Source organism: Cricetulus griseus, chromosome 3 (genome assembly GCF_003668045.3).
Source record: "Cricetulus griseus strain 17A/GY chromosome 3, alternate assembly CriGri-PICRH-1.0, whole genome shotgun sequence".
NCBI classification, from domain to species: Eukaryota; Metazoa; Chordata; class Mammalia; order Rodentia; family Cricetidae; genus Cricetulus; species Cricetulus griseus.
In genome coordinates, this window is record NC_048596.1 from 40,541,578 (window position 1) to 40,556,817 (window position 15,240).

The 15,240-nt window shown below is 38.3% G+C and overlaps 1 protein-coding gene across 1 annotated transcript in view; it reads right to left on the reverse strand.

The window, feature by feature from the left end:
- The window catches only part of LOC100768654 (retinal dehydrogenase 1), a 40,815-nt gene extending 26,834 nt beyond the window's left edge, over nucleotides 1-13,981 (reverse strand). The window contains exons 1-2 of the mRNA XM_027406543.2: nucleotides 13,824-13,981; nucleotides 7,643-7,747 (exon numbers count right to left, since the gene is read on the reverse strand). Of these exons, the coding sequence (XP_027262344.1) occupies nucleotides 7,643-7,747; nucleotides 13,824-13,880 (162 nt within the window). The 5' untranslated portion in view covers nucleotides 13,881-13,981. The remainder of the gene's footprint in view (nucleotides 1-7,642; nucleotides 7,748-13,823) is intronic.
- Between the last annotated feature and the right edge of the window lie 1,259 nt (nucleotides 13,982-15,240).

The following is a 15,240-nucleotide window of genomic DNA, read 5'->3' on the forward strand; positions in this document are numbered from 1 at the left end:
TTGTTTGTTTTTATTTTGTTGTTGTTGTTTTTCAAGACAGGGTTTCTCTGTGGCTTTGGAGGCTGTCCTGGAACTAGATCTTGCAGACCAGGCTGGTCTCGAACTCACAGAGATCTGCCTGCCTCTGCCTCCTGAGTGCTGGAAATAAAGGCATATGCCAACACTGCCTGACTCATAAATTAATATTTTAAATGTAATTAATTTTCAGTTTTGTCTGCAAGACTGGTATTATATGGAACTTCATAAATCCTATAGGCTAGTGGATTGCATCTTTATTTAGGAGAGTGAATTCTCAGGAAGGAGATTCCCTCCTATAGTTTTAAATTGCTTACATTTAGCTGAAGCCCAGTTTTGCCTTCACTTTAGAGAGGCATGGAAGACCATATTAATATCACCTACCTCAGAAACTGTTCCATAAGGCATCGAAGACTTATATGTCTGCAAACTGAAATGGTAATAAACCATGTCATGGTACAGATGTTCCTGCATTTATGAGAGCTACAAATTGAAATTTCCATATGCTAAATGCATTAAGTGCACATGACACCACAAACATCACAGCTTAACTTAAACTACCTAATATGGACAGTCTTCCTTAACAAGTATTGAATGTGTCATTTTGTGGATGCTGTGGATTACAGAATTGATGGCCTACCCACAGGGCTGTGTGACTGTTGGGGAGTCCCACAAACATCCTATTTAATATATATATTGTTTTCTTATGCCTGGCCCACAGAGCTAGTTCCAGGACAGCCAGGGCTACCAGAGAAACCCTGTATCAAAAAACAAAAACAAGAAAACAAACAAAAAAACCCTAAAAGATTTACAAAGTTTGTAAAATATCAACCGAACTTATATAAATCAAAGACCCTCTGTATTTATGAGTGGGGCAGGAAGAATCTTTTTAGAAGTATATCTTGGTTTGAACAATTTCATGTTTAAAGTTACCCACAAATATCCTTTCACTGTACTACTTTACACAATAGTGTCAAATCTTTTGAAGAGTAATGAGTATGTGGAATTAAATATATATAACTATTTCTTTGTTGCATTGAGAACAATGTGTATTTTAGGTATCATGTTGACCATATCATTGATTATATTTGGACTTCATTTGGTTTTACAACATATTTTCTAAATTTTCCCTAAGGAAATCCAGAGAGCAGTGTTTGGAGAAGAAGAAAAAGCAAACCTCAAAAATCTGAGTTTTCCCTTGTGATCACTGGATACTTTAAAACACACTTGGGTACACACATACCCCTCTGTGTTAGATAGACCCATGAGAAGCAGCTGTTGTGTGGATTCTTCTGCTTTGTGTTATGTCATTGGCCTTTGCCAAATATGAGCTGTCTTGAGCCTCCTCCCTTGCCCTAAGAGCAGATAGAAAATGGTTTTGAAACAAACCTTGACATTTGAGAAAGCTTCCTACTAAAAGATGGCATAGACAAGCCCGGCTTTGGTGGCTCACGCCTTTAATCCCAGCACTTGGGAGGCAGAGGCAGATGTATCTCAATGAGTTTGAGTCCATTCTGGTCTCCAGAGCTAGTGCCAGGATAGGCTCCAAAGCTACACATAGAAATCCTGTCTTGGGGGGAAAAAATGGCATGGACGGCTGCCTGACAAAGTTCCAGTATTTTGACATTGCATAACATGCTTTTGCAGCACCTTTTTACTTTCATTTTTAATGGTTCTCAGTACTAATGCTTTTCCCTTTGGGGAAATTTTGTATGGACTTTGTCAAAGGATGAAAATGTGTACAATGGTAGCTTCACTAAACAAAAGAATTCTTTGGAAAAAAATCTCTGCCACTGTGGAACCAGGAACAATCCTCCTATTTATACCAAGAACAGGAATGTTGGAGATTTCCTACACACACCTGATCCCAAAGATGAAATGCCTACAATTCAGATTCCGAGCCTGAGGCCATTAGGGGCAAACATTTATTTAATAAATACAGAGAAATCAGAATGGTACTGTATAATGGGAGAAGAGTAAGACACCAGGACCTTCCCTTTTAGGAATGTTATGAGGGGAACAGGACCATATAGTGAGACTAAGAAATTGTAATATAGTGTCTACTCCTCATAAATCCTTTTCTTAGGTCAGGATTTGGATAAGAGTCTTCATTCCCTGGAGTGCTTGAGGAAAGTCCCTGCTTTATAGAGCAGTCATTCTTATCTCTAGCAAGAGGAATTTGTGGCCTTTCCATTAACATGTGACTGTTGCCTATTGTCAAGGTCAATGCTAGATTCCTCTACCCTTGATCTCAAGCCATACCCCAGATCACTTGTCCTTTGTCTCCCATTAAATCCTTTGTGCAACTGTACAGTATAAAAGGTATGATCTTTTCTCAATTAGATGTTGCTGGCAGTCAACCTGACTCACCCTCACACTGTGTCCATTTCCTCCTTCTCCACACTACCCCCATGCTGACTACACACATCCTTGTTGGTACCTGAACCCTGCCTGCCAAAGCAGGTCTCTGGCATTGAGCTATCATAAATAAATTTGTTCTTATGTTTATATCTTTTGGGGCCATGACTCTCCTTCTCTCACATTATGTATAGAAACTTGCAGGACCAGAAAAAAGAGTAAGGACCATGAATTTTTAGTGAAACCCAAAGCCCAGCTTTGAATTCTGATTTTTTTCTTTTACCCAGGTAAGATTTAAGGGATGCAAACATCTGTGTGCCTTTATAGCATTCTAACTGTAGGTAGGCTAATGATAGAACAGTGAGGTCAAGAGTTTGTTCTGAAACAATTGCTAAACTGGAGGAACACACAACAAAACACTACTTTATCGTATGGCAAATACAGCCCTTCCCACAGTATTCAAGAAGAACTGATTCCCAAGTTCTGGAATGATAATCAAAAATCATATATGCTAAATTTACATAAAATGTGCATATAACCCACAGACCTTTCAGGTTAACTCTAGTTTACTTCCCATACATAAAACAATAGTAGGTAAATATTATAGTATGGTATTATACTCTACTATTTAGAGAATAATGACTTAAAAAGCCTGTGAACTCAATGTTCACACAGCTGTGATACACTGTATCATGTTGTCTATGTCAGCAGCTCCACCTTCTGGTCCCAGGGTGATAAATTTACCAACATGAAACTCGGTGCAGATGGTCCACTCTGTCCTAAAGTAAGATACATTGTTTGAAGTTCACTCCTCTTATTCAGGAACAGTTGTCTCACATTTTCTATGTGACAGAAAACTAAGTGTTCACTAGATAGAGACAACTGTGGTCCTAAAAGAGAGTCCAGCAGGAAAGTGATGACAGTATCCTAGTACATTCTAGCATGTTCTTTAAGCTTTCTCTGCCCTCTTCTACATAGGCTCTGTTGTTGCATACTGTCAGCAGCCTCCCACTTTCCTTCATACTGTCTCTATAAGGCTCCCAGGCTAATATCCTTCATGTAATTAATCTTATCACGTGCCCACTCATGTTACACTTGCTTGCTTCATCCCCAATCCTAAGGGCAAGGCTTTCTGATTGGTTTCAAGGTCCAACATTTCCTGGCTCCACCTGCTAAGGAAGACTTCCTGATTACCTTTCACCTGCTTGGCATGAGCCATCCCTTCTCACCTCAGCTCCTGAAATTCTCCTTTAATAGAGAATGTTGTAGCAGCATGACCTTTTACTTTCAAAGTCCCACACATTTTCAAAAAGTCCTGGATCAGTGTGTTAATATACCACAATAGTCACAGACACATCGCTCAAGGACACTTAGTAATTAAGAGCCTATTACTGATCTCCAGGAAGGAAAGCAAGTTCTTTATTGCCAGAAGTTATTACTATAGATAGTTATCATGAACTTTTCTACTTATGATAGCAAGGCAATGGTAGCAAGTTAAATATCTGTCAATAGATAAATGGAAATGTGGTTCACATAGAAAAATAGAATATTATTTAGCCATAAAGAAAAATGAAATCATGAAATATACAGGAAAATGAATGAACTTAATATGTATAATATTAAGCAAGGTCACTCAAGCTCAGAAAAAGAATCGAAAGTTCTTCCTCATGTGAAGATCCTAAACTATAATGTTTATATGTGGACAGTTGAGTGTGTATAGCATAACTCGTATAAAGGTGATGAAGAAATAGTTGTAGCAGTGAATGAGACAGCAGAGAACACAGGCAAAAGGACACTTGGATTGTGAGAGAGGTTAAAAGCTCACTCATTTTCTTTGTTTCAACTCTGTCATCGTCTTTTGTGTTGGGTAAGTCTACAAAAACATAGTTGGTAGTGAAAGAGTGGAACACCTAGTGAAGTTCTGTGCCTTCACAATGGTCCTTCTAACTGTGAAGAAGCTCAGGGAGAGGCACAGTGAGTTTGGGACTAGGCAAGTTTCTGTTAGAGCAGCTTTCTTCCTCAGGTTGTGTGATGGTTTTCTTTGTGAGTTCATTTCCATAAAGTGATTTAAGAGAGAGGCTTTAGGCTCCCAGCACAAGGCCATATCTTTATAGTTCCGAAGTTACTAGCATAATTATCATGGACCTTGTTTTGTAGGTAATTAGACTTTACACATGTGACCCACAGCAGAAAGTAGAGCCAAAATTTGATCTTATATATGACCTTTGTAATTCTTGTAGGTCAGCCAGGCTGTCTAACAAAGCTGCTTTGGGTAGCATAGTCACTGCTCAATGTATTACAGAATACAAGGTTCCTTGCTAATCTTTTAATACACATCCAATATTTAATCATTTTTTAGGTTTATTATAAATCTAACATGATATGCTACTATCATACAAAGGCATGCATTTTGCCTTATTTAACTTATTTTTAGACATTTCTATAATAATCATAGTTTAACTGACTTCATTACATAACAAAACTTTTGCATTACTCAATATATTAATCACAAAAGGGTTTTCAATACGTTTTACTTCTTTTTGTATGTTTTTATTTAAGGGCTGGCATTTCCAAGATACATGTGTATTAAATATACATCTTTAACTAGACAACAAGATTAGTTGAGATTTTCTATGATCAAACCCTGTGGCCTAGAGAAAGTAAAATATTCCAGTTTTGAAGTCAGAGCCTGCAGGCTGAATGTATGTAGGCACTTTGAACGAACCTGAGACAACAAGAGCCACTAAGACTAGTTGCAGGGGGGGGGTGTCCGAATCTTCCATCTCTCCTGGAATGTATACCCTCACATTAAGTTCATTCGTAGATGGAGAAAATAGCAATCAGACCAGTTTCCTTTCACACCTGTCTGAAGCATTTACTTTAATGGACATTTAGTTTTATCCCTCTAATTATCGATTAGCTCACGCCCCAGGATTAGTCAGCAGGTCCTAAAGGAGCCAGTGAAGTGAAAAGAAAACACTTCCCACCCTCTTTGATTCTTAACAAGCATTTGCTCTGGCCCGCGCACCACACTTGTGATACCATGAAAGGCAGGGTAGGGCCGGCTGGCAGCCCCATTCTGTTTGTGAATGGAATCTTCAAAACCTTTAGCCTTTGACCCAAGGAAGCAGTCCAGCATATCGGGTTTCCTGTGACTGTGAACTTTACCAGGTTATGCTAGAGTAACTAAGCAATGCTAGTCACTCTTCATTAGATTCCTCACAAACTGTTTGAACAGAAATAATGATGAAAAGACAATTTTTAAAGAATTTTTTTTTTTTTAAAGAGGAAACGGAGACAGGAATGCGGTTTTGAAGCAAGCCCTTGTTTATCACAAATAGTTTGTATCACTGACAATTGCCTTAGAGGACTCTTTTGTCCAACCAGGTTGGCACAGTGTCTTGACTTGCAGCTTGCCTGGGTATGAATCAGTTTCCTTGATTTTTCTATGGGAGGGCCAGTTGTCACTAAGCACAGAGAAGATCAGTGCTCCCTGGCAAGGCTGCTGGGCTGGACACCAGCTTTCCCTTCTGTGCCTGAGGAAGAAGGAAAACCTCACTGCTTCCCCCAGCAAAGTCCTCAGCCTGCCTGACAAGGTTTCCACTGAACCCAGGCAGAGTTTGTCTTCCTAATGGGATCAATCCCAGTGTCAGAACAAGATGTCACCTAGGAGCTAAATATTCAAGGCTTCAGTGTTAAAGCAGCAACAATATTACTTCTTATTAACTGTCATTTGTAGATTCATAGTCTCAAGTGTCATTTTTATCTACACGGAGAAGGTATTAGCAATGAATGAGCTCTTAGTTTGTGTATATCTATGTCTTACCACATGCGAGTCTTATTTTTTGTTTTTTTCCTTCCCAGTCTTGTTGGAGATACTCAATGAGTGATGGTGGCATTTGAGGTAAAGCCATACTGTGTATATCTTAGCCTCAGGAAAAAAGCATTTATTCCTCCTTGACTTAATGTAGTAAACATATTTTCACTTCCTTCTGGGGTTAGCTCAGAGCCTTCTGGGTTTCCTGTGGCACAGCCATGAATGGTAATTATCTCTCTGCCTAAGTTTTGCTTTCTAGAAGTTCATGAAGACACACCCCTGGATAAGACAATGGTGCCAATCATCCTATCTTTAGCCCAAACCCATATTTCCCATTATGCCCTGAAGCCATGTCCATAAACGTATCACAGTGTACACTGGAGAAGAACCAGCCTCTTTCTTATGGAGATGCTGGAAAATTACATGAAGAAGAGCTACTACAGAGCCTCCTCTTTCTCAATAAATAGAAATTAACTCAAATGGATGTATGACCCAAAGGAAAAATACAGAATGATGATATTACTGAAGAAAAGTGGGCAAAATGATTTCAAGATATTGGGTTAGACAGTGACTGTTTGGAGAAGTTGCCAAAGCACAGCTGTTAAAACAAACATACATACAAATTAATAAATTAATCTGTGTAGTGTTGAGTCATAGTTTTACAGAAGAAATGTGTGAAACAGGCAGCCTGTAGGAGGAAAGCTTAGACTGCTCATCTGACAAATATTTTGTTGTCAGATGTTATAAGGGACTAATATCAATAAACATTTTCTAAACAATCTAATTTAAGTGGAAATTATGTCAGAAAGGATTGCTTCTGATAAGTAAATAGACATCAAGAACATGGAACTATGTCCACTTGGCAGCTATTGGACAAACTCTACACGAAATGTAATCGACTGATATTCTCTTACTCTATTCACAATGATTCTTAACAAAAATCAAAACATAAAAAATACTGTTGGGATTATGGGAAAAAGAAATCCTTGCCTACTCTAGTGGGAATATGATTTTGCCATTATGCAGTACAGTATGAAAATCCCTGATCTCCTTGTTCCCATATCAATTATTTTCAATAAAATAACTTGATAGTATATGGTTCAATCTTTAGCTTCACTTAGCTAATATAAAAGAACAGATGTAAGTTTATAAAAAGATTTCTCTCTCTAGCCTAAGAGGAATTTCTTCCTATGAGTCTGTCTACGTAATAAACCTAGACACTATTTCAATTGAAAAGCAGTCAAGGAAAAATAGATTGAAAAATATCAGCACCTTACCTAAGGCATCCATTGATGGTGTTTGTCTTATGCCAAGGACAACAGAACATTGACCCAGCTACCAGAGCAACCGTGATTTCGTGTCTCTCATTGCACTTCCACTGGGTTTTGAGCTCAGAACAGTGAGAAGCAAAGACTCCTGGTATAAATTGGACTTGTGCGTGTTGGAACTTACCTTGTCCCCTTCTTCCACATGGCAGATGACCTCCTCAGTTGCAGGGTTAATGACAGGAAATTTCTTGCCACTCACTGAGTCATGCCATTCATTGTTTATGAAGATCTGTGGAGATACAGAGAAAGCAGGTAAACACACTTAAATGTGCAGTAAGTTTGAGCCTTTTTAAACTAGAGATGAAGTACAGTATGATGCCTCCATGCTGTACATCTCTCCTTGTCTAACAATGCCCATCATTTGTTTCATTAACATGTAATATACATACATTCAAACATTTGTACATACAGAGTTAAAGAAAGAAAGAAACAAAAAACAGGTGGTTTTTCATTTTGACCTTTGGTCCCACAGTCCCTGAGCTCAATCCATGCATCCCCTCCACTTCATGCTTGCTTGAGTCACCAAGTCCTCCTCTGCTCCTCTGCTCCAGTTTCCTTTATAAGTTTCTCAGCTAGAGCCCAAACCATTTTCATGTTTTACTTCTAACTAAGCAGCATTTCCTCATAACCTGTTTACTAGTTGCTCCACCTAAATGTAATTTCTTTTGTTCCAAATTAGTGTGTTCTACTATGTCAAAGTTAGACATCCACAACCTATGAGATGGTAAACCAGCCTGGACATTATAATCAGCCCTGAAAATTATCATGAAATTCACTCACCACCAACAATTCTTATTTCTTCTGTAGGAATTGCACTATACCTCAGATTTTCTATAAATAAACCAAGAAATCAAATGTCTCCTAATATGTAGATAGACTCATAACCTCACCCTACCCAGTTTGAAAATTGGAATTTCACTTAGAAATAGAGGGAAAGTCCCATACTAAACTGATTCCATGTTGTTATGCTATTGTGAGACTGGCTAGTGCTCGCTTAAGTCCTCAGATCCTTAGCTCTGTGGGTTCTGAGTGGTATCCCTGCCATAGATGACTTCTTTCTTTTGGTGAGCTATGGCAAAGTGTACACATCATTTTAATATTAGAATCATGTGCCTAAACTGTACACTGTCCCTTCATACTAAAGGCAGTAGATGATTCAGAATAATACTGAAGTTTATCTGGTAGGCTTCAGATAGCTGAAGAGATAGGCTTGAATAACCCTGTGAGTGCCCATGACTCAGCATTATACAGATTTAACCTTTAATACCAAAGAAAACTAGGAATCCAGTGTTTATTTAGTTTAATTTATGTAACCAAATCCTGAATGGCTGTTTTAAATTTTTTTATTGAGTTGTTGCCTTTGCCAATTTCATGCAAGTACAAAGTGCACTTTGATTAGTGCAACCGAATGCTTCTCTCATCTTTCAACACTTCCAATAGTCCTCCCAACCTCTCATTTGTTTACTTGTTTCAAATCTGAATTTAACTAGGATTATTTTGGTGCCCATGGATTTAAAACTATCCAAAAGGAGCACGGTGGGCTCACCATTGGATATACAAGTGAAAATGATGACTGTCCCATCCCCAGAATCCATCAGTTGTCAAAAGTTCACCAGGAAGGCACAGGGACATGTAAACCCCTCCCTGATCCATGAATGCTCATAGCCCCAGTCTCATATTGTTTCACTGTAGACAGCCATAGGTGTGTTTGGATCATGACAACGCTGTATATGCCATGCAAAACTGATCACATTTATGATCAGAAAAAATGTTTTGTCAAATAATGACCATGGAAGATACTGTGAGAAAATGAGAAATATATTAAGTGTAGCTTTGCTCCTGAAGGTTCATACTCTAGGAAGAGTGGATTTCTAATCAATATCAACCAGTAAACTGAAGATTCAAAGAGCCAAAGTAGCAATTCTTTCAATAAATTTCATGGCAAGACTTGTGGGAGAAAGGGATGTGGGATTAGGTGAAAGAAGACAAATGATGAGCAAAGCATGGACCAATCTTGAGATACTTACAACCCAGCAGAGACACCACTAGAATCAAGTTGAAATGAAGTCAACATCTAGTGGACTCTGATGACCGTGATCACTAGCTTCTAGACCAAAAAGAATGCTTGAATAATTAATGAAAATTGCCAAAACTGACATTAACTGGAGCAAGCAGATCTACAGGATTTTCCCAGAGACCTTGTCAGCAAGCCAACAATGAGGTCACAAGGCTAGAAAGAAAATAGCTGTATCATCCACACAGTAGGACTCAGTAATCTGCCAGTGATGGATTACATTTATTCTACATAAGACTTTTCAGTACTAAGACAGAACTCAACACAGTCTATATGATTACTAATGTATCCCTAATGGCTCAGGCTTGCAACAACTTTTCCTTCCTCTTACTTATTAGTTACAGTGAATTTATTGGTATTTTCTCCTTCTTCTCCCCCTTCTTAGTTGTCTTAGACTTACATTTTTATTGGCTTCTAGCTACTTGTAAGAACAAATATATTTGAATAACCACCCTCCCTATAATTATATTAAATGGATATATGGATAAATTTAGTTTAATGAATGTTTATTATAGTAATTATTAAACCATCTGGGACTACTGAATGTTCTATCATGGAGAGAAGTATACTTTCCAATTGTTGTTTGTTGTTGACAAGTTTGGGAGACAGGGATGATATTATAAAATAAAATATTTTGTGCATTTAATCATTAACTGTATTATAATTATGAATGCACTCGTAGTGCTTTAGAGTATTGTATATGTACAAGAGATATTAAGTCTAAGTTCACAGAAATCAGTTTTAAAGATGTCAGTTGCAATCCTGGAATTTCAAGGTTTTTTATTTTAGTATATTTTTAAACTGATGAAACAATCAATAATAATTTTTTAGGTAACTAAAACTTGACTTCTATTTTTTGTACTTTCCATAGATGAAATTAAAAATGATGTGCATACTATCTTCCTATTTACCGGATGTAGTATAGTTTCTCAACTCATAATTATTAGGAAAAATGATGCCTATTCACAGTCAAAGTTATTAAGTCTTCATGTTTTCAATGAAAAACAATTCTAACTAAGAAATCTCTACACTCTGGTATATCTCCAGATCATATAAACCTTTCTCCTTTACCAAATATGAAATTTCTTCTAAATATTTCTGATTTACATCAAAATGAGTTTTATTAATGGACATAGTAAGTGCATTCTCTTCTTCTCTTCGTACCTGTTGATATGAGATTTGGTGGCCTATTGGCTCTTAACTCCCTGCGATGAAGTGCCCTGAATTCAAATGATTTTTACACATTGGCAACAGGGCAATTAGCTCAGGTCCTTATAATGGAAGTCAATGTTTTCTTAGTTGCTGTGAATCTATAAAAATCAAATTTTCAATGTACAAAGAATTATAAGATTTTCTAAGGAAGAGAAACGCTACAGTCAATCCTCACTCTAGATCACCTGTGTATCTTGCCAAATATGAAAGGCAGGGACACAGTATGGAGAGTGATGAGTTGTGATATCAACGTGTAGGGAATGGTAAATATTATTATGTGTACATTTTTTTCATCGTTAGAAACCTGAAAACATACCAAGACTATGAGAAATGTTGAAAATAAGATGACGAAAAGCACGGTACAATGAACAATATGAGAATGGAACATGTTAAGTGGATCTTAAACATTAAAAAAAACGGGGCGGGAGGGGGGGCTAGATTTCTCACAACTAGTTCTAACTTAAGCCTGGAGCAGCAAAGCAAATCTTGTGATTCAAACTTGAGATGGGAAAATACCATATGGTAGGAAACTATCTACAGTCAAGTGGGTGGAAACAAAGTTAGAGTAGCCAACACAAATGGGGAGAAATGCAGACTTCCTACTAGATAGTTCATAAACTCTAGACTTCATTTCATGTACCCCATCAAAAAGGAACTAAACTAGAGAATAGTTCTACATGTATCAATAAGTTTGGTTAGAGCAGAAATACTCTTGAGATTAAGATTATGCAGCTGTTTGACTATAGCTGCAATTCTCTTTTTATTACTTGCATTATAATTTCCTCCCTCAACCCCAAAACCAACCTGCTTTAGACAATAATAAAGAAAAATAACAGTAGGGAAAACAATACATAAATTGAAACACTGGTCAGAAAAGGTAATTTGACAAATACCTCTAACCTGACTTTTATGCTTTGCAACCAGGAGCTAAAATCCATTGTCTCAACCCTTTCTCGGGAGTGGGAATCTAATACAAATCTTCAGTGGGACACAGTAAACAGAACATGCACAGGCATAGAGAAAGCTCCCCATTGAGATTTAATTGCATACATAACTGGTGTCCTCCCAAGTGTGAAAATGCTGTAACCAGCACATCAAACGGTATAATGCTTACTGAGTAGGCCAGATTTATGTAGAAAATACACGGAAGAATCAAAATTGACTGAGTGGTGTTGCATGTTATTAACTAGAGAAGCAAGTGAATACCCAGCAAACATGTTTTTGATTCTTAAATTCTTAGGTCCATTCCTTTTCCCTCAGATGTCCTTATGCCATGTGTTTGCAGTGAAGAGGTTTCAGTCTGGAAACATCTGTGTTAACATCCTGTCCTTGTATTTGGGACTTTAAGGAATACCCCATTATTCTAGTACTTTCATTTGCATGCTTTACAAGTACTAAATAAATGTAACGCAGTGGGAAAATAGTTGACTTAAAACACTTCCTACACACACACACACACACACACACACACACACACACACACAACCACAGCCAAGTTAATAGGACAAATAAAGTAAAGAATGATGAGGGCAATATCCCAACTATCAAAATCCATTCTAAGCTGGGATCGTGCAAACTAAACTCTTCATAGTGATTAAACTATAATTATATAAACAGAGTCAATAATTCCAATCTTTTTGAAACACTAGGTGTACAGAATTTCTTCCAAACACCAGAAAGTGAGTGAGAGAAGGAGATTGACCGTTGTGAGTGAGGGGTTGGAGCTTGTGGACTCACCAGAGTTTGCATCTACAAATTTGCAAAAAAATAATAAATAGAAAGAAAGAGAGAAAGAAAGAAGGAAAGAAAGAAAGAAAGAAAGAAAGAAAGAAAGAAAGAAAGAACAACCTAAATTGAAAGTCACTTTCTTTCTTTTGAAAGTTTGTGAAATTGGGCTAGTGTATTGTTAGCTGCTCCTCAGCCATTACCAAGGCTCACTCCTCTCTGCAGACTTTGGGCTAAGAGCACATGTAACACCACACTTGATGTGCTTAGCAAAGTGCAAAAGGCTTCAGTGTTTCAAAACCACCCAATTCTTGCAAAAGGAGATAAATGCACAAACGGCTTGGGCCCTTGTCATCTCTTTTAATCCTCTTGGTTTCCACTGCGTATGTCAGAAGTCTGAACAGTTCATCTCTTTATGCTTTGAATCATACCACACAGCTAATTTTCAGTGGCTTATCGTGTGTGTGGTGTGTGTGTGTGTGTGTGTGTGTGTGTGTGTGTGTGTGTGTGTGTGTGTGTGTGTGTGATTTATTTCTTAATCTGGGAAACCTAGGACCCGAAACAAAAGTGGACATAAAACTATGTGGTAGGAAAAATGCAGAGAGTTTCTCAAGACAGCCACAGCCTGATCATTTTCTAACTCTCCCTCTTGTTTCTCCAAATATTTATCAGCTAACAATCACATGTGTTCTCCAACAGTCTCCAACAATAACAAACTTCCCTGGAGAAATAGATAAGCACAGTTTTTATGTCAAAATAAGCAAATAATGAAAGTCCATTTGGGGATTTTGGCAACAGCTTTCATTCGTTGCTCAGACTTAGTCCTCCAACTCCAACACTGTGTTATGAAACATATGGTCATGTTATCCTGTTTTATCCTGCTATTTCTCCTTTAGAAAGAAAGGGAGAAGGAAGAAAGGAAGGAAGGAGGGAGGGAAGGAAGGAGAGAAAAAGCTGTTTTCATATGTTTGACTCCTTCCAGTAAGTTCCTCTGTTTGTCTGCCTTACCCTAAGTGCTCAGTACACAGGATTAAGAGACCTGCTGCTCACTCTGCTTCACTGCACTCTGGCACAAGAACCTTTCATACAGAGTGAAATTCTTTTCCCTGGAACACATTTCAAGCTAGAAAACTTACGAGAAGTTGTCTGGTATGGTTTAGGATTCATTGCTGAATCACCCCACTAACTTTGCAAGCATTTTAATTTTATGTTTGCAGAAAGCTCTTACAGAAGCCACAATCGACATAGGCTTTAATCAGGCCTCCAGGGAGAGCCCTGCTTGCAAGTGTCTTACCTTGGTATATTGAATCTTCAAGTTGGCCAGCGGGGCAGGGACTTCAGGTTGAGACATTGCTGGTTTAGCTCCTGGAACACAGGTGACAGGCTCAGCAATTTGGTTCTGATAGAGCCCTTGCTCCTTTTTATCTGCATGCACGAAGGGTCATTTGCATATTGGATATGATTGGATGGACAGACTCAGGGCAGGGCAGAAAGGACACTACTGTCTTCTAATACCTTGGGCTGGGAGCCTTTGCCTTTAAATGTAAATCCTTAAGGAACCTGCACCTCAGCTCTGAAGTTCCATCTGGAGACTGCTCACTATTTACAGATGAATTAGTTTACAAAGCCAAACCTGTGCTGAGGGTGTGTGTGTGCAGCTGGAAGCCAGTTATGGTTTTTTTTTTTTTTTTTTTTTCTTGCCTGTTCATGCTTTGTTATACTACTATGTAACCCTTCCTTCTCTAACAGGCTCAGAATTAAAGATTTTACAAGGAAGAAGAACCTAAAACACCCTCTGTTCTCACCAGAATCTGGGGAGCAGAGGACCATGAATCTTCAGGACATGGCTACGAACAAATCCATTCTTGTCCCAGATCAGGGTGCTGTTAGGGAGAAACACCTCCTTCTCTAGACTCTGTCTTCCACAGTTTAAGAAACTCAGCCACCTCATGTGATCTCAGAATCCTCAAACTGGCTATGTCTTTTGGTTGGGAACAAAAAACTGTGGTCCCTGTCACTCACAGATCCTCAAAACATCATGTCCATGTCATCTGTGAAAATTCATTTCAAGAGGAAGAATGTCTGATTGGGACACATCTACGCTTATAAATCATTACTCTAAACAGTGTAGCCGGAAAAGAAAGTAAATATCTCTCCCTAAGAGTTTAAACTCTGAATGTTTCGAGCCTGGAACTTTGTAAAGGACAATTTTGACCTTGGGAGTTTTCATTTGGAACACAATGCTTCTCTGTGTTGACACTGCAGCACAAGATATGGAGGAAGAAGGTAACATTCCTTGGATGCCCCAGTTCCTAAGAATTAGCAGTAACTTCTTTGTAGTAAAGTTGCCATCTCCCCTCCCCTGTATGGGGATTGCACGAGGGGTAGGAACAGGAGTTTGGGAACCTGTTTCTCTTTTCACCCTGACCCCAGCTTCTCATTTTATAAACACAGAGAGGAACACAGCTTGTAATCATAGACCTCACAGTATAAGGCTGAAATCTCACTCAAGGCAAAGCTTCCTCAGTTATTCTTGTTATCCCTCCTTTCTAGCTCGGCCTTGATATCTGTAAGATGATCCCCACAAAAGATCAAGGTGAGATTGGGATCTCCGCAGAGGTAGTTACATACACCGAAATTATGTTTAACCTTTTATTCATCCTAGCAGGGATAGGCAAACTTTTTCTCATGGAACAGAGAGAAAATACTTT